Raw genomic sequence first — 18620 nt, 5'->3', positions numbered from 1 at the left:
GTGGTGGTGACACGCCGCACCCGCGCTCACGCTAAATTGGTGTGCTAAAATTAGATCCTTCTTTCTAAATAATAATGAACCATTGGTATGCATTTCATACATCAAGCCTAGGCGGGGTCATTTTAACAAGATTGCCGTTGCGCTTGCCCAAAACATGATGTAGCCGCCCTTCAACGAGATCGCGACTAGGAAAACCAGCGACTACTAATAAGAGAAAAATAAAGAGTAGTGCTAGTTAAACCATCTTTGATAGAGTAAATCTGTGGCTTGGCGGTAGAATGATAATGTTCTCCAGGATCAAATACCACGCTCACCTCATTTCAATGCATATCTTGCCATAATATCTCGACACAGTCCGATATAGTGTAACGGTCAACATAGCCGGTTTTCATCCGGCAGCTCGGGGTTCGATTCCCCGTATCGGAGTTTACTTTTTGCTCTTTTTTTTCTATAGCGATGCAAATATTCTATGCATCACTGCCTATCTATCTCCCATTGTTTTTTTTTTTTTTTTTTCAATTTATTAACCGAGTACTCGTGTTCGATCGCGAAAAGCCGGGCTTTCAAGAGCTATATATAGATATTCCACAACGGCTGTAAAGGGTGAAAGGGTGAAAAAAGGCTTTTCCCATTTTAGAATATCCCGAAAGTTAAACCGATCTACTAAAAGATTTTTACAATTGCATGATCGTAGCACGATCGTGAGATCCAGCGAATCCGTAAGGCTATGACATTCTCTCGCCTAATACAACGTATTTGACACCGGCCATCTCCGTCGCTTGATGACTTGTTCAGTCGCCACATGCAGGGTTCCCACTTTTATATGTATGATCTGGTATTTCAATGCAGGCTGGATGAACTAGTATTAACACGCGCGTAGGGCCGTAGTAGGTGCATAACGTTGTCAGCTGGTAAAACTACGTGTAATAGAGGGCGCAACGTCCTGTCAAGATTTCTAAGAATCATTGACGGATCCGCACCTTATAACGCGGTGCCAGCTAGGTTATATATATATATGTATATGTATATGTAACACCTTTGCAAAACAACAATAAATCCACCAGTTGACGTCCAGACTTTATACGAAACCAGGACCTCACTTAGAATAAGGATCGGCTAGGTAGTCTAACTTTCAGGTACTTGTCGATCGCCTCGGACTGCTTTTTCTTTTTTTCTTCGGTGTTCAGATCCAAACTAGTTTCATGCATGCCGGCCCTTTTTTGGGTTGTCACACTGCAGTAGGAGCATTTCCACTCCACCCCCAAGTTGGCATGATGTCAACATGTTAATTATAAGAACTGATACACTGTATAGTATGGAGTAATCGTCTTTTTAGGCTTATTAATAAAATATGTAAACTAGAGGTTCACATTATATTATACTCATTTAACGATGTGCTCAGTCTATATACCCACTAGTGGGCCCTGTAACAACTAAAAATATCACCACTACTCTTATCCACATTCTTCAGCCGTCTAGTATCCACTATATCTGTAGATTGCCGATCAAATAGATCAAAAACAAGAAGACTTTGCCTGGCGCTAGTTATTATTGGCGAGGAACTCACTTCCTAGCGGCTACTCCGTATCCACAAATGGATTGCTCTTGATTTGTCTTGCATGAACTACATGTACCCAGGACTCAGGAGCGCCCCATACCTACCAATTTAAAGACCTCAGCCAGCCTTCAAACTCTCCATGAGCAGAAGAAAGCCGAAACGATCAATTTCTGACGTGGCTACCTTTCAGCTGACCGCTACTCCTTCGATGAGCCACAATGTTTTTGTGGCGAGGTAAAGTATCGGAGTTTGAGATATACACAGGAATCTGAGTTTAATACGTAGTACAGTAAACTGGTCAATGTTAATTGAATATATAAATGCGTGCCTGTCTCAACTTTAGAGTATGTTTTCCCCCATAATAATCAATAATTTGCTTGTAGAGCGGTGATTGCACACGTGATTTTGGGCAGTTTCTTTGTTTACACACCTTTATATTTCCCTTTTCCCTTCTATTTTTCGTCTTTCTTCTTTCTTCTTTCATCATTTCTCATTCTCATTCTGTTTGATTCTGTTTTACACCATGCCGACACCATCTCTCCGTCTAGCTCGTCATGAGCTCTTCAAAACACCACCCCCAACCTTCACTGAAGATGACATGATACACCTTGCGTATGAGCGTGCTCGCGTGGCTGCCATTGAATACGGTGAGCATTTTCAGAAACAGCACTGCATGTATCTACACAAAGAAAGGTTACTGATTTCATATGAATTTCATCAGGAATGACGCCTGAGGATGTGATGCTGCTTACACCTAAGTTTTGGAAATATCACCTCGATCTTATTCACACAGCCACAGCCTCTACGTTTGTGCTGGCCACAATTCAATACAACCTCGCTGCGGGGACGATTGGGGCGTATGCCGCTGGTAGACCAGATTTGCAGGAGCTGATGGACCAGATTATGAAGTTTGATGTTTCGTAAGTTGGATCTTCAAGAAAAAACGATGTGTACCAGGTTAGGAGCAAAATTTAACAACAACATCAATTTGATTTTTAGGGCCCAGTTCATGCTCACCGAGATTGGCCATGGCCTTGATGCTAAGAACATGGAGACTACGGCTACTTTGCTTCCTGATGGCGGGTTTGATCTTCATTCGCCAAATCCACGCGCTGCAAAGTAGGTTCTTTACTCCGTTTTATGACAGAGAGACAGAAATTGTCTGACATATTTCTGTCTTCTAGATACATGCCCCCAACCACGCCAATTAATGGTTTCCCCCGAATTGCGGTGGTCATGGCCCGATTGATTGTTGGCGGCGAGGACCATGGTGCAAGGCCGTTCATTGTCAAGCTCAACGATGGTCAAACCATGTCTGACGGGATCACATCCAAGTATGTATACTTCTTTCGACCTAGCCAAAAAAAATTACACACCTAACCGAGGGAAAAAAAGGAGACTGCCCACGCGAGCTGGGTCAAAACCCGTCGACCACGCAATCACCAGCTTCAACCACGTCCACCTCCCACACTCTGCACTCCTCGGCTCAATCAAAAAGCCAGAGAGCATGCGAAGCAATTTCTTCTCTGTGATCTCGCGTGTGACCGTCGGCACTTTAGCGCTGTCCTTGGTCATGATCCCAGCATTGAAGCGCGCAGTCTATGTAGCCGGCAAATACAGCCTTGGACGAAAAGTGCAAGGGTTCGATGGCAAGCCGACACCCATCATCGCATTTCGTACGCAGCAGCGGCCTATTCTGCATACACTGGCGAAAATTGCTGTGTTTGAGGCGTATGCAGACGACAGTGTTGAACGGTTTATGCAACCAGACTTGAAACCCACGGTGCGCCATGGCATTGCCACAACGCTCAAAGCAGTTTTCAACTCGGCTACTCAAACGGCACTTTTTGAGCTTGCTGAACGGTGCGGAGCACAGGGTCTGTTCAGACACAACCATATCATTGAGAACCAGCTCGAGGCTCGGGGGAATTCCATTGCCGAAGGAGATATCACGGCACTATGCATAAGTATGCCCACCAAAGCTTCAAATAAACAAGACCCATTTTTCTAACATAGATAGGACTCGCCTCCGAACTCCTCCTCGGAAAATACGAAATGCCTCCAGCCCAGAACCCATCAAGCCTGCTCGCCACGCACGAACAGGGCCTCTTCACCGAATGCCGCACCGCAGCCGCCCAAATCACCACAGGTAGCGATAGCCACCGCAGCGTCGAATTCAACAACGCCATCCTACCACGCTGCCAGTCCCTCATCGAAGCAATCGGACACCGCATGGCGTACGAAGCCGCGGTCGCCGCAGACGTAGACCCCGACCTCCTCGCCCTTTTTGAGGCAGACTGTATCCTGCAGGACTCGAGCTGGTACGTGCAGCATGCGAATCTCACGCGTGAGGAAGTGTTTGAGCGGGAGTCGAGAGCGCTGAATGCTGTATTGCCGCGGTTGGAAGAGTTGCTGGAGGGCACGGGCGCGGAGGAGTATGTGGATGCGCCGATTTTGTCGCAGACGGCTTGGGAGGCGTTTGAGGATTCGCTGGAGACGTTTGAGCCGGTTGTGAGGAAATTTGAGGGGGTTGAGCAGTTGCAGAGTATGCTTTGAAGACACCAGTTCCATATTCAGGGTTTGGGTTGGGAGAATTTCCACTGGTTCTTATTACGATAGGCATATTTCGGCAGATTTGAAAATTATTTCCTAAACAAGAAATAATCTTGTCACAGCCGCGAAGAACCTCAACCACCATGTCAAAATGAATTAACTTGCATTTCTTATAGAATTCTAGAAGTTACTAGCAATGCACAATTGATACATATATCAATAGTTATATTTTGCACGTCAATGCCATAACAACCAAGTATCAAGTTAACTACAGTCTGCCCTGATATTTCGTCGCATTTAGAACGCAAATCAATCCAATCATGATCATTCAAATGGTATCATCAAGTCATAAATGCATGCATGCACACTGTGACACTGCTATGCACATGCACAGCGTTAAAAAAAAGAAGAACTCATACGAATCAACTACCGGCGTCGATCTCGTCTAACTTGATAATCATCCTCTTCCTCGTCCTCCTCTTCTACCGGAGCCGGCGTGCGTCGCTCGCTTCGTCGTTTCGGTCGACGGCGGCGGTTGGAGCTGATGTTGCTCGCAGAGTCGTCTGGAGCGAGCGACATGTCGTCGTCAATCCCGTCGTCTTCGTCTAGTCCGTTGCTATCCCACGGTCCCCCGAACATGGATGCTGGTGTGCCCATTCTGGCATCGAGGTTGCCGGAGGATCCACGGCGTGCTTGGCTCGCAACCGACAAGCCAGCTCCCCGCTCGCGCAGTGAACGTCGCACGACTTCGGCTTTGCAGTGCAGCGCCTCAAACGCATCCTCAAGAGACTCCATGCTTAGATATATGTCCCTCTCTATTTCAGCCAGCGCCGCAATCTCTGTCTCTTCATCCAGCGCAATTGGAGCACCGTATGAGGCGAGAGAGGCTGAAGAACCAAAAGGCTGACTGGCTGGTCGATGGGTGGGGTCCATTTGGAACGGCGTCGGTCCTCGAGATGAACTAGGTAGGAATGGAGTGCCGGATCGACTGGCTGTTCTCGGGGGAGCAGATGCTGTCATTGACGGATTGAAGTTGTCCTCCGCGCCGCTCCGTAAAAATCCATCAAAACGTCCCGAAACGAGAATCTCCCACTCATCATTGCTAATTGCTGCCAATGTTGCTAGTACATTGTGAATGTACGGGTTGTTGAGCATATAAAGTGCTGTTTCAGACTCGCGAGCAGGAGCTGAAAGCCGATAAAGACGCTGTATAGCGATGGATGAAGCGACCAAAAAGTCGGGACGGGATCGCGGAGCCGGTGTAGAGGTTCTAGGAACCGGGGTTGACGGCCTGATACCAAGAAGCGCACAGAATATTTCGCGGTATTCTGAGTCCAAGTGGGTCATCATCGCAAAAGTCAGCGTTTCGTCGTCTACTTCCTCCGGCGGGTTCATCTCGGGATGACCGAGAAGCCATTTATCAACTGCCTGCTTGGTCTTGCGAGATTGTCGAACGTAGTGCTCGCGATACTCTTCGGGAACGTCAATGTCGAGTTTCTGCATTGGAATATGCTCTTCGCCTGGAAGCGCTTGAGAGTTGACCGAGGCAGTCATGTGAAATGGTGGCCAACTGGGCAGTTCACGCCGTCCAGACACCAGCTCCAAAACTTCACCCCAGCTCACACCAGGAGAGGATTCACCAGGCTGGTCGTCTTCGCACATGAGACACTGGCAAGCTTCCGAGGATATGTCTCGTGCAAAAACGGCTTCTAGTCTGTCTAAGAGACGTCGAGCAACGGATCGGTATCCCGTCGCCACTGCTAGCGATCCGTTCTTTGAAATAACATGGTTAAAGTCATCTAGCATCCGGTTGTATGGCTCAAAGACCTCAATAATGGCCGTTTGCGGCTGGACAAGTTGCTCAGGCATATTCGGTGATTGTCCGGCGCCTAATAGATGCTTCGGCAGCGGATATTGTAAACCACCATTTTGTAGCAGATAATCTACCCGCGGAGGAATAACAGGCATCTCTGGAGGCGGCGGCGGAGGAGGCGGAGGCATTGGCGAAGATTGAAAGTTTTCCCCATTAAGGGCGGACCCTTCTTCAACGAAAATTTCGATGGAAGGCGAACGTCTTCTGCTCGTGCGATATTGTGGGGTCGAAGAGCGATTTTGCGTCCGGGATGGGGGTTTGGGCTGGTTTGGAGCAATGGATGTCGCGTCCGAGTCATTGGTAAATTCAGAAGTGCTTTCTGTGCCATTTGTAACGGTTGAACGTGTATGCGATTTTGTAGGGTGACTGGCATTTCGCTTTAGTGTATCAGATCCTTGGAGCGTAGACCTCGAAGTCTTGTGGCTAGTAGAGCGATGCGGCGTTGGGGATTCTCGCAAGCGGACTTTGACTGGAGTACCCGAGCGAGGAGAGCTGTTACCCAGCGCGGAATCTTCATCCACCTTATTCCCAATGCTAGACGTCGAGCGAGATGGATCCTTTCGATTCCTTGGCCTGCCATCCTTGTCTTTAGTTCGGCCACCCATCGAGCTCCCCTTTCTCGAGGACCGTTGATCGGCTGTGAGAGGCGGACTTGGGGGTGCGGCATGGCGGTGTCCATTTCGGGATGAAGACTTGCGACCATCACCGCGACGATCTTCGCCATCAGCAACGTCGGTTGGGTCTGGCGTAGGGATCTCTGCCTTTTTCGCGCTTTGATTCTTGTCCCACAAGGCGATTTTGCTATGAGTTTTCGAGAAAGTCGGATACGGAAGACTAACCCTAGACTCGAGAAACGAGGTCGCTGCAGACCTTGGTTCGCTGTCAGCTTCCGGCATGGAGGATCTGCGAGTGCGAGTGTGCGTGCTCGAGGTGGATGAATCGGTGGCGGAGGTTGCGGTTACAGCCGAGTCGCGATCCTTGGTTGGCGTATCCGCTTTCTTTCCATGGGACGACCGATTTGAGCCTCCTCGTTTGTCCTTTGTCTTTTCCTTTTCACGATCTTTGGTCTTGGTAGGCTTTGTAGACGGTTTTTCTCGCTCGCGTTCTACATCCCGGTCGCCAAAGATGTTCCACGACTTTGGTTTCGAGGACATGACTTGACGCACGTCAGAGGTAGGTCGTTCGTTGGAAGGGAGGGTCTCGGCTCTGACTTTACGGGTTAGTTTCGAGGTGATCCTGGTATTCAATTTTGTCCATGTCTTTTTTGCAAGAAGAGTACCCACTTATGAGAATATCGAGAGATGCAGCGCCAAATCCAGTGTGTCGTGTGTGTGTGTGTGTATGTGTGTGTACCAAAGCGGTGTCAATCAGAGGTAGTTGCAATTCGGATGCATAGTGCGGCCCAAGGCTGCACGAGTGAAAAGCCGAGACAAGCCCACAAACGTTCCTCTCGCCCTATTTGGCGATGATGTGTTGTTGTTGTTGTGCTGGAACGAACGAGAGCGGAGCCTGGAGTGACGTGGGCAGGCGGGGAAGAGGAGGGGAATAGTCAAGCTTTTTTTTAAGGGGGCACAGTCGTGGCGCGCATTCCGTGATAAATATACTTTGAGAGCAGAGGCAAGTTCAGGGAAAATGAGTGTCGAACATCGCTAAATAAATCAGGATGCGTGCCCAATATGCAGCAGAGGAGGAGAAGCGGTGATCTCAGATGGTGGCGCAGGCTGCTTGCTACATAAACCCTCACCGCCTGCCAATCGCATGGCCGCTGTTGCCGCCCACGCTAGCGGACGTGCCTGAGGCAGCCAACTATGTGACGATCTATCAATAGCTTTGCATTGTTACATTGTGATTTGAACGGAGGCATGTTTTCTCTTTGTTACTAGTACCATTTTGGATATATATCACACATCTTCAAGGTTTCTTCAAGGAGCTCCGCATTTGTTTACAAGTTTATCAAAATAATTACAAAACCATACAGGTAGTAATTGTACCAAACTGGATGGTCATCTATTCGTATAGTATATACACACAAAGTTCAGTCTTCATTTTAACATCAATGATCCTCTATACATGCATTACATGACGCTCAGTATCGTGAAAGGTCTAATGTAAAACCAACAGCTCATTAAAAGAAGAAGAAATAAAAAAAGATCAAACAGCGAATCCTCCAGAATTCTTCTGTCGCGGCTCGCCAGCAGCCTCAAAGGTGCCGTTGCGCAGCAAGCGAATGCACTGCGCCGAACTCTGTCCTGGCGCGACCCAGGTCACGTTGTGTCCGCGGCGTTGCATGGATCGCACAGTGTCGTTGTTGAAGCTGTACTCGAAGCGAACTTGGTTGGGGATGAGTTGGTCGTGTATACGAGGCTCGGCAAGGGCGTCATAGGGCCCCATGTCTCGGTCGATCAGATTGACAACGCTCTGGACTGTTGCTGTCGTAATTCGGCTGCCGCCTGCAGAGCCTGTAACAAAGTATAGCGAGCCGTCCGGGTGGGTTACAATAATCGGAGTGATGGAGGACAGCGGTCTTTTGCCTGGCTGGATGTAGTTGGATGGTGAAGGGACGTAGCCGAACTCGTTTGATGACCCGGGGATCGAGAAGTCTGTAAGATAATCAGATTACTGCCATAACGACAGTTGGTCGTTTGACTCACCATTCATTTCGTTGTTCATAATAATCCCCGTCTCAGGAACCATCACATGACTACCAAAGTACAGGTTGATCGTTGTCGTCAAGGTGATTGCAAGCCCGGAGCGATCCGCCGCGGAAATATGAGACGTTCCTGGCCTACCTCAAATGTCAATTATGTTGAAAAAAACGGTGGTCTGTTGCATGAAACTTACGTGTCCCTACTCTCAATACCTTCCGGGTCATATGCAGATACATTCTGCGTACGAAGGTCAGAAATACGCCGGCGGATTCTGGACACGGTTGTGTCTTTAAGGATATCTTGTTCGTGCTGGTGCATTCCCTCGACGAACAAAGGGTCTCCAAAGCTTGTTCGCTATCCGCAAGTCAGAATAATTCATCATGCCCAGGACCTGAAACGTACCTGTCCGTAGGCAAAGCGCATTGCTTCATCAAGCCGATGCGTGCTCAGCTGGATTGACTCTGGCGAAAAGAACCGCTCATATCCGTCTATAATTTTCAATATGCTTAATCCAATAACTCCAGCAGAGGGAGCCGAGGTGCTAGTAACGGTATAGCCTCTGTAGTTGATCTGGGGAGTATCCCTGATGGCGACCTTGTAGTTTTGCAGGTCTTCTAACGTCATGATTCCATTGGTTGCTCGCACGGCGTCAATCATTGTTTCAGCAATGCGACCAGTATAAAACGCCTCCGGTCCTTCATTGGCAATGGTCTCAAGCGTGTCCGCATATCGCTTTCGGTATAGGGTATCACCGAGTCCGAGTATAGTTCCATGCGGCGCAAAGTCCTGGGCCCACGATGGATCTGTCACCAGAAAGTCCTTGCCGTTCTTCAACGTCCGCTGCGTTGCGTGATACAGGTCCTCTGTCATGGGGAAGCCATATCGAGCAGTCTTTATGGCTGGCTGCAGGACAGTCGACCATGGAAGAACACCATGCTTATTGTGTAAATACTGCAAGCCGCGCACTTCACTAGGCACTCCGCTGGGTTTAAAAATTAGCCGATAGTACTACACACAGCCAGCAATCGTAAACGTACCTCGCTAGTCCACCTACAACCGATAAGTGTGCATCACTGGCGAACATGTCTTGGTGTGCAGCTGCCGGCGCAGTTTCACGAAAGTCGACATTCTCAAACGTGCCGTCAGGAGATCGTATCAGCATGAAACCGCCGCCTCCAATACCGCTATGGTACATTCCTAACCAGTGTTAGTAGAACGACAATAAAGTCTGGTTCGGGGGTCACTCTACCGACGACACCAACACAAAACACCGTCGCAACCATCTGAAACGAATTAGCTCAATTAGCAATTTCTCGCCAGGTAGCTCTTCAAATTGAAAATCACTCACAGCATCCGCGGCATTTCCTCCCAGCTTCAGCATTTCCGTCCCCGCAGCACTACATATCGAGCTCTCACTCGCAACGGCACCCAGACTGTCATCTCCATTATTCAGATTGTGTGCCGTCGACCCACACGTTCTCAAAGGCGACAGAAAACCGAGGCGAGGAAGGTATATATACAAGCCTGCAACAGCGAGTGATGTAATGATAAGAGCCTTGACAAGACTTGTGCGTCGACGCGGCGGCTGATCATGGCGTTTCCCTGTCATGTTACTAATCGTATCATCTGCGATAATAGCCTGAAATTTTGTCAAAAGATAAGCCCCTCGAAAAAAAAGTCATTCTCAATTCCTTGCCAATTGCAACCACGTACCTGCTTCTCCGAGTCCGTGATAAACGCGCGGGATGATGCCATCTTCATCCTATTGTTTGGTGTTATCTGCTTATCGCTTGACCGCCTCAATGCTCTTGCTGTTAGTTACCCCGCGGTCATGCTCGAGACGCGTCGTGAAGTAGCGACTAGTAGTAAAATTCTATGACAGGAGGGACAGCCAGATGAAGAGAGGAGATATGGCTTCGATATTCTGTTGCCTGGAAGCAAAGAGCCCCGTCAAGTGCAGGAGGAAAGTTGGAGAAGTTCTCGCGTGCGCCATGCGACCTTATATTTTCTTGATAAGAAACAAGCCAATCATGGCCCCAGGTACTCCGTCAGCTAGTCTATTTGAAGCTAGCGTGTTGGAATCAGTGGAGACCACTATCGGAGGCTTCTTTAATTCATCTTTAATAATACCAATAATAAGACCAGATTAATAGCAAAATTTAAGCAATAAACCTTATTATTTGAGATTGTCTATATGGACTGGTAATATTAATATTGACATCTCTATACCCAATGATATTGATAGTTCCATATCAAAAGAGTACACGGTTGAAGTTAAAAAATAGACATATCCCATTGGATATGTATAGGGTCGATCTGGAGTCTAGGATTGATGAATTCTTAAAGAATTAATCAAATATTGACATGCTTACGATCAGCCACTTCAACAATTTTATATAGGGGGAAGTGTTATACTTCTTAGTTTTCAGAGATAGTCAATTTTTGCTGTTTTTTCGGTCATTTCTAATAGCCTCTGCCACTCAGACCAGCACCTAATCCTTTTTGAGCACTTTACCTGCTTTTTTCTTAATATATGGGATAGGTTTCTACCTATCGAATGCTAACTCAAAGAAGTCATATTTGGATTAAAATCGTTAAAATAAGGCGCAATTTATGTTAGATTCAGACTCTTAATGGTCAAAAATACTCAGTGCGGGCCGGGAGAATATTGAATGATATCAGCTTGCACCTTATTTACTAAGGATTTGTCTCCCTTCATGGAGATTTGCAAATCCTGCTGTACATGTGTTTCTTATTATTGGTCAAAACCCGCGTTCCAATCGGTCACCCGGCATATCTGACACGATCACCTGACCACCCGACAGGGATCAGGGATGTCGTACCAACGTAATCAGTAATCAGCGTCAATATTTCACTGACCTAATAATGTCACTGCGCTACACCCTTTCGTGTACGACGTTTCACTATGGATGATAGAGTTTCCAGCAAAAAGAAACGCCGAGCCAGTTCTCGGCGCAAAATAGGTCCGTCCGCCTTCCATGTTTAGAGTGCATGCAAACTAATTTGGTCTAGGATGGTGGGACGATATCCATCCTGAACACTCGTTTGTCGGTGTTCTGAACAGCTAACATGCCAGGAACTGTTTATAGTTTTACTTGCAAGGCTCGTCACACCCGCTGCGATGAAAGAAAGCCTATCTGTAGTAATTGTGAGCGCTTAAATCTACAATGCCGTCCGTCAGAGTTCATCATGCCTTCTACCTGGAGTACCATATCTTCATCCTCACCGAATAGTAGTGGTGATAAATCCTCTAATCATGGTCCTTCCTCAACATGGGACATTCTCGAGCACTCTCTAATTTCCAGTTACTCTGATTCGTCGTCCCCCGATGCTTTGCTTGCTCATCCGCCACGTTCACCCACGTTGCAACCGAGGCCACCACTAGCAGTTCGGATAACCTCCGAAATCGCCTATTTGTTGCATGCGTATCAGACTGGGGTGGCGACATGGATGGATCTTTTTGACCACGGCTGCACCTATCAACGGGTAGTCTCCCGTCAGATCCTTGATTCAGAGCTGCTTCTCCATTGTGTCTGTGCTTTCACAGCCAAGAACCTCAGCCTGTTACCATCGGGAATGGCCTGGGTTTCTGCTGCTGCCTACCACTACGGTGAATCGCTGCGTCTGCTCAGAGAGCTGCTCAACAACTCAATTCCGCAAGAGAACGCTTTAACTGCAATTATATTACTAAGTAGCTATGAAATGATTGCGGCCCAGGGCCAAGAACTACAGCGCCATTTTTTCGGCGCCACCTTGCTCATCCGAACCTATGGAATCAGTGCTGGCTCACATGGTATTAACCGAGCCAATTTCTGGATCTATATCCGCCATGAGATTGTTGTGGCCCTCGTTAATGAAAGTCCAATGCAGATGAGTCCAAACGAATGGAATGTTCGTTGGCGAGATGGTGAGACCGAGGAGGATGTCTTTGGGAACCAGCTTTTATGGCTGGTCGGTCGTGCCATTGATGTGGTGTTCGCGAAGGACCCCAACACACAGGAACCAATGCCAATAATGGTCGATGCGAGAAACGACTTGCTTAGAGAGGTGGACAGATGGCTGGATACCCTCCCATCATCCTTCCGGGCCATTTCATACGGAGAACCAACGGACGAAGGCTTTTCAAGACTTCATTATTCCTTACCGACCGTTTGTGAGTGGCAATTGACCTTGATATAAATATAGTCTATTAATCATCGAATTTAGCCGCAGCCATGATATGGTACCACGTGTTGCATATCCTCCTTTATGCTGAACCATATCTTCATGATCTATCTGACCCTACAAAAGCATGTTCCTGTTCCCTTCCCCCCCATCATTTAAACATGTGTTTCTGACTATTTTGAATTTGTTTAGATTCAATATCACGCGTCTCAGATAGCGAGTATTGCTATCTCTGATATAACGGATACAGTTCGCTCGTTTTCTTCCCAAGCCCTTTTCTATGGTAAGTTTGAGGATGCTTTTCTTGCCTTGTACCAAATCCTTCAGTCTCCAGCCTCTCCTCGAACCAAGTTTATAGAAACTAACTTGCCTAGCCGCTAAACATATTAAGGGCCTTTCAGGTAAAACAAGGCTGTGGGCTTTAATGAATGATCTTGAAATACGACTGGGGTTTCACACTCGCAGCAGAGTAAGAAAATTACAGCAACTTCTTGAAACAGAAACAACATCATGATGAAGACGAATTGTATACTTTCCACAAAAATTCAGTCTCTACCGAGCACTCATATGGCCAGCCACCTTTGCTTATGTATCATGCTGATGCTAGCACCCCTCGCCGTCAGAGCTTCATAGGCAATTCCACAGGCCATATATTAAAGTAATCCTCGAACTCCATCTCCCATTCCTGGGATGGCAACACAAATTCATAGTGATAGCATAGAGTAGCGACAAAGACGAGCTGTTCCAAGATGGTGATATTCCGGCCAATGCAGCTTCGAGAACCGGCGCTAAAAGGGATGAGCACGTCCAGCATCCCCTTCATGTGGTCGTCTCGTCTGATTAGCCAGCGTTATGGGATGAATGCCTCTGGTTCAGGGAAGAACTTGGGTCACGATGGGCTGTGTAGGCAGATATCGGTGAGAAAGTAGTATATGATCAAAGACATTGTTGATAACTATTATACTGAGGTGACCCTCGGGGGTGTTGGATGATTTTTGGAAATCTGCCATTTCCCCCCCATGATAGCCAGGCTGATGTCGCTCTCTATATATCTTTTCTCACGGAATAGATCATTGATCCCACCGGACACACCAAAAACAATTGATCGATTAGAACTTCTTATGAGAGCTCGTATTGGTGCTTATGCACAGCAGATTCTGATATTAGCTACTGTTGATGCATCTAAAGACGGACTCTATGTAACGGTGTGATGTTGATGCCAGCCTTCCTTCGCATATGTATAAATCGTCTAACATACCCGAAATAGAAATTGTTCCGGAAAAGAGCCCTTTTGACGCGTAAATATTACCTATTCAGTGAGCCGTCTATACTGTAGTAGGTCTAGCGTGCAACCGTGTCGATTGCCGGATTCGGTATGTCATCCGGAGAAGGGAAACAAAGAATCTAGAATCAATAATGACGCAGCAAGCAAGAGCTGACAAATTCGTTCATGGTAGAATCAATAATGCCTTTCTCCTGATTTATTCATTACCTATACTTTTAAATTATCTCTACATACGCGCATAGTGACAAGTAGTACGGAATTCAGTGTCTCATTACATCGATGAAAGTGACGTTGCCCGGCATGCCTTCTAAACGTTTCAAGATGCCGGAAAGATATTTTCTTGCAAGCGTATTATGCTCTTTTGGGGGTTTCTTATTCGGGTATGTTGAATATTTTGCAGAATATTATGAGGACGGCGAAGAAGATGTGCTGATCGATATTGATCCATGCAGGATCGACACTGGTATCATTGGACCAGTTACTGTCATGTCAAGTTACCTCTCAATGTTCGGTTCTCTATCCTCCACGGTTCATGGTCTTATTGTTTCTTCGATTTTGATTCCGGCTGCTATTTCATCATTCTTCGCTGGGCGAGTTGCGGATCGCTTAGGTCGACCAAACAGTATCAGCATCGGAGCGTTGATATTTGGCATTGGGGCGGCCCTGGAAGCAGGCGCTGTCCACTTGGGAATGTTTATTGTTGGACGTTGTATTGAAGGTATTGGGGAAGGGCTATATCTTGGGAATTTAGTTGTGTGAGTCAGTCTTTTATCTGCGTCACGGACAGACATACTAACCAATCCTAGTTACATTTGTGAAATCTCACCCCCTAGCAAAAGGGGTCCGCTAACAACTGGTCCTCAATTGTTGATTACTTTGGGTCTTGTTGTGGGATTCTTTACCTGCTATGGCACTACCGGAATCGACTCCTCAATGTCGTGGAGATTACCTTTCATTCTGCTGGCCAGTCTATCATTTGTATTTTCCATATCATGTTATCTGTTCCTGCCCCATTCACCTCGATGGCTCAAACTCAGTGGCCGTCCGGCGGAAGCAGCCGAAACCTGGGATTTTCTAGGAGTTAGCCGAGCGGAACGCGAAAAGGTTGAGGTTGAACAGGATCAAGGAGAGGTAAGTCTTGAGGCTAGATATTATCTTTACTTGTCTAACGCTTCAAATACACTAAAAAAAAAAGACCGATACCAAAACCAATTTCTGGGCTCTGTTCTCGAAGGATGTGCGTGGCCGTACGGCTCTGGCAGTTTTCATGATGGGTATGCAGCAGCTTAGTGGAATTGACGGTGTTCTTTATGTGAGTTGATAGGATTGGTATTTAATCATTCATGGCACTGATATTGTTATGTAGTACGCCCCTCTTCTCTTTCAACAGGCTGGTCTTACATCCTCAAACGCATCTTTCCTTGCTTCTGGAGTATCTGCCATAGTGATCTTTGCCGTCACAATCCCCGCTGCAATATTCGCCGACAAATGGGGTCGACGTCACAGTACTATCTACGGCGGTATTGGACTCGGCATTGTCATGTTTTTGATTGGAGGTCTTTATGCCGGAAACCAAGTTCACGGCGACTTTGGTGCTGGCCGCTGGGTAGTCATTGTATCAATCTATGTCTTTGCAGTGATCTATTGTGTGTCATGGGCGGTTGGAATCAAGATATACGCCGCTGAGATCCAGCCTCAACAGACACGTGCGGCAGCAACTAGTCTCGCTCATGGCAGTAACTGGTGTACAAATTTCCTGGTCGCACTCGTTACGCCAATCTTGCTGTCCAAGAGCAGTTTTGCCATTTACTTTATGTTTGGAGGATGCGTTTTGCTCACTTCGTTTATTTGTGCGCTTTCTATGCCGGAAACAAGAGGGAAATCATTGGAAGAGATCGAGGAAGTATTCAAGAGAACGTCAGGATCAACAAGGTTAATGAACTTGCGTAAATTGGTTGCAAGAACCACTATTCGACATGAGATCTGAGATTGACTTACTGGGGTATTGATATTGAAAGCGAAAATGTGGACTGAAGGTCGGCAATAAATGAGCTCTTACATCAAGGTAGGGCTTACACTATTTGAGAATTGCCAATCGTTTTGTATTTGTTTTCTCTCATTATTTTTTCCCTTGGAAGTTACACGGAACATTGAAACCAAGGCATAATGGAATCATGTTCCTGTACTGACTATGGTTGAACCAAATTGAAATAGCCATGTATAACTGATTCGGGATTGTTATATGAACAATTCCGGCAGCAGCTATTACATGTAATCAACTGAAGCAGTGCGGTATGATCTATCAATAAGCATTTTAGATGTTGATTCGACCAGTTCAAGCAACGGCTAAGGCCTGTATAGGGAAGGTGTTATGTGTTATGTTAGATCACAATTAGATAAGAAGAGCAACATTTGGAGAGTGTCTTCCGGGAAGTGAAAAAAAACCCCTAATACTATGGCTGTCTGTGCGTGGGCAGATTAGTACCTTGATACCGCGTGAAGATCATGAAGACGTTCCAATACCAGAAACATTATACATTGAAGATGTCCTAAAATGGTCAGCAGCATGGCCGTTGTCGACATACCAAGGAATCGCAGTCACTGCCACCCTCTGCGCGCATACCATTACCCATATCAAGTTGATGAACCGTAGAGATTTTGATCAGCTCCAATACAGTTTTTGGACACAACATCGGCGAATTGAAGAGACAATTCAATACATATTCAGGAACGCTTCGATCTGCTTTACGAGAATCGAATACGCACCTAATGCAAACGACCTAATGCTTACCCTGACGCTTAAGGCTATCTCATTATGCCTCCACGAGATCGCGATTACGAAAATAAAGATGTCAAAAGGTAATCACAAGACTGAGACTCGGAGAAATGAGGAACATAGTTTGCAAAATGCCATTGAGATCGGAAAGCTTGTTCAGACATATAACATGAATGAAACTGTTGAGGTGAGAAAGAGATTTACTCCGAAAACTTACCAGTGGAAGGTTGCATAGCTTACAAAGGCTTCCTTTTTCTTTTCTTTTTTCTTAAAGGCAAATGTTTATTTCCCGTGGAAGTGTCCTGTAACTAAATAGTTTCGCCTAATAGGAAACGTTTTCATGCACACTAGTGTCCTACCACATTATCTTATAGACCACCCACTATACAGACAGATCGCACTCAACACACACGGAAAGCCGAATTCGCCCAGAAAGTGTATAATCTTCACCGACAATCAAGTAGCTATTCCAGCAATAGCTAATCCCAAATGTCTCTCAGGGTAATACAATCTAGCGGAGGCTATACGAATTACTTAATAAACTCCAAGATCCGGGCTGAGAAGTTAATATCTAATAGATTCTAGCACATATAGGCATACTAGGGAATACAGCAGCTAATTGGAGGCCACCTCTCTCAGCATGTCAGTACACAATTACTTCTTCTGCGCAGCCTCCCTCTCAGCCCGCAGTTTCGCGGCCCTGTCCATCGCCTTCTTGACAATGGGGTGACCACTCATCCTGTTGAACCAATCCACCACATTCGGAAACTGTTCAGTATCGAATCCATGTTCTTGAAAAAACGTATGCGCGGTTTGCTGCCAGGGAATAAAGGCCAGATCCGCGTACGACATTTTGTTCCCGACCAGCCACGGCCCATCATCACCAGGACTGCTGCTGCTCTTGTGCTCCTCCTTTTGCCTAGCCAGCCACTTGTCCAACACGCCCGTCACGCGCTTTGCCTCGTTTACGTAGCGCTCCACCGCGCTCGGCACTTTCTCAGCGTGATAGTTCATGAACCAATACGCCTGGCCATAGTACGGACCCTGGCCCGTCGCCTGTAGGTAGAGCCACTGCCGCGCATGCTCTGCCTCTGCGCTGCGCGGCGTGAAACTGAGTTTCCGGGGCTCGGACGTGTCGTACCGCTCAATGAGATACTCGATGATCGCGCCGGATTCCCACAGCGTAATATCTGTGTTTGGGTCGTGGATGGCGGGCAAGCGGCCATTCGGGTTGATGGCTTCATAAGCGGGCCCCTTGATCTCGTTAAAAGGGATATCCACGTATTCATGCGGGATTTCGAGCACGTCGAAGATGATGGCGACTTTGTAAGGATTTGGGCCCAGAGTGCCGCCGTATAGTTTGATGGGTTGGATTGCCATTGTGGTTTGTTGTGGAATATTGATATATCAATGATATATGCAAAATTGGATGCTTCAAATTCAATTGATTCTCGAGATGTGTTCTTTGAAGGTTTGGTCAATTGATCTTGTCAACAAGGAGAAGAAAAATACAATCGAGACAGGCGATTCAATGCCTTTTATATCAATTGATATACGTGTGCTCTCCATTTTAACCTCGTATAGAAAGATCTCCACACCAGTACCAGTGGACGTAATCTGACCGAGTTCCGGTGCACTAAACATTTAATTAACCCTGATCGACAGCCTTCTAAAGCAGTACCTGTAGCACTATGGGCCCAGAATTTATGGACCGGCTAAAGAGGTATGCAAGGGATATTGCT

At 46.8% G+C, this 18620-nt stretch overlaps 6 protein-coding genes and 1 non-coding gene across 7 annotated transcripts; 4 read left to right on the top strand and 3 right to left on the bottom strand.

Annotated features, from left to right (window-relative positions):
- The first annotated feature begins 354 nt into the window (after window positions 1-354).
- On the top strand, window positions 355-426 carry TRUGW13939_01678. Its single transcript has one exon. It is a non-coding gene; the product is annotated as a tRNA-Glu (tRNA).
- Window positions 427-2081: 1655 nt separating this feature from the next.
- On the top strand, window positions 2082-4114 carry TRUGW13939_01677 (uncharacterized protein; the record flags this gene model as incomplete). The annotated part of the gene is made up of 6 exons (XM_035484876.1): window positions 2082-2205; window positions 2280-2478; window positions 2558-2677; window positions 2743-2892; window positions 2954-3525; window positions 3579-4114. 6 exons carry the CDS (start codon window positions 2082-2084, stop codon window positions 4112-4114), a joined length of 1701 nt encoding a protein of 566 aa, XP_035340769.1.
- Window positions 4115-4537: 423 nt separating this feature from the next.
- Window positions 4538-7138, bottom strand: TRUGW13939_01676 (uncharacterized protein; the record flags this gene model as incomplete). Its single annotated transcript, XM_035484875.1, has 1 exon — window positions 4538-7138. The coding sequence occupies one exon, from the start codon at window positions 7136-7138 to the stop codon at window positions 4538-4540; it is 2601 nt and encodes an 866-aa protein (XP_035340768.1).
- Window positions 7139-8135: 997 nt separating this feature from the next.
- Window positions 8136-10387, bottom strand: TRUGW13939_01675 (uncharacterized protein; the record flags this gene model as incomplete). The annotated part of the gene is made up of 8 exons (XM_035484874.1): window positions 8136-8584; window positions 8636-8769; window positions 8826-8986; window positions 9035-9614; window positions 9670-9829; window positions 9882-9915; window positions 9981-10271; window positions 10346-10387. 8 exons carry the CDS (start codon window positions 10385-10387, stop codon window positions 8136-8138), a joined length of 1851 nt encoding a protein of 616 aa, XP_035340767.1.
- A 1455-nt stretch (window positions 10388-11842) lies between these two features.
- Window positions 11843-12832, top strand: TRUGW13939_01674 (uncharacterized protein; the record flags this gene model as incomplete). The annotated part of the gene is made up of 1 exon (XM_035484873.1): window positions 11843-12832. One exon carries the CDS (start codon window positions 11843-11845, stop codon window positions 12830-12832), a length of 990 nt encoding a protein of 329 aa, XP_035340766.1.
- Window positions 12833-14423: 1591 nt separating this feature from the next.
- On the top strand, window positions 14424-16089 carry TRUGW13939_01673 (uncharacterized protein; the record flags this gene model as incomplete). The annotated part of the gene is made up of 4 exons (XM_035484872.1): window positions 14424-14857; window positions 14909-15233; window positions 15298-15414; window positions 15469-16089. The coding sequence occupies 4 exons, from the start codon at window positions 14424-14426 to the stop codon at window positions 16087-16089; spliced, it is 1497 nt and encodes a 498-aa protein (XP_035340765.1).
- A 1443-nt stretch (window positions 16090-17532) lies between these two features.
- Window positions 17533-18258, bottom strand: TRUGW13939_01672 (uncharacterized protein; the record flags this gene model as incomplete). Its single annotated transcript, XM_035484871.1, has 1 exon — window positions 17533-18258. One exon carries the CDS (start codon window positions 18256-18258, stop codon window positions 17533-17535), a length of 726 nt encoding a protein of 241 aa, XP_035340764.1.
- Between the last annotated feature and the right edge of the window lie 362 nt (window positions 18259-18620).

This window comes from Talaromyces rugulosus, chromosome I (genome assembly GCF_013368755.1).
Source record: "Talaromyces rugulosus chromosome I, complete sequence".
Lineage (NCBI taxonomy): Eukaryota > Fungi > Ascomycota > Eurotiomycetes > Eurotiales > Trichocomaceae > Talaromyces > Talaromyces rugulosus.
This window is presented reverse-complemented; position numbering and strand designations above follow the sequence as displayed.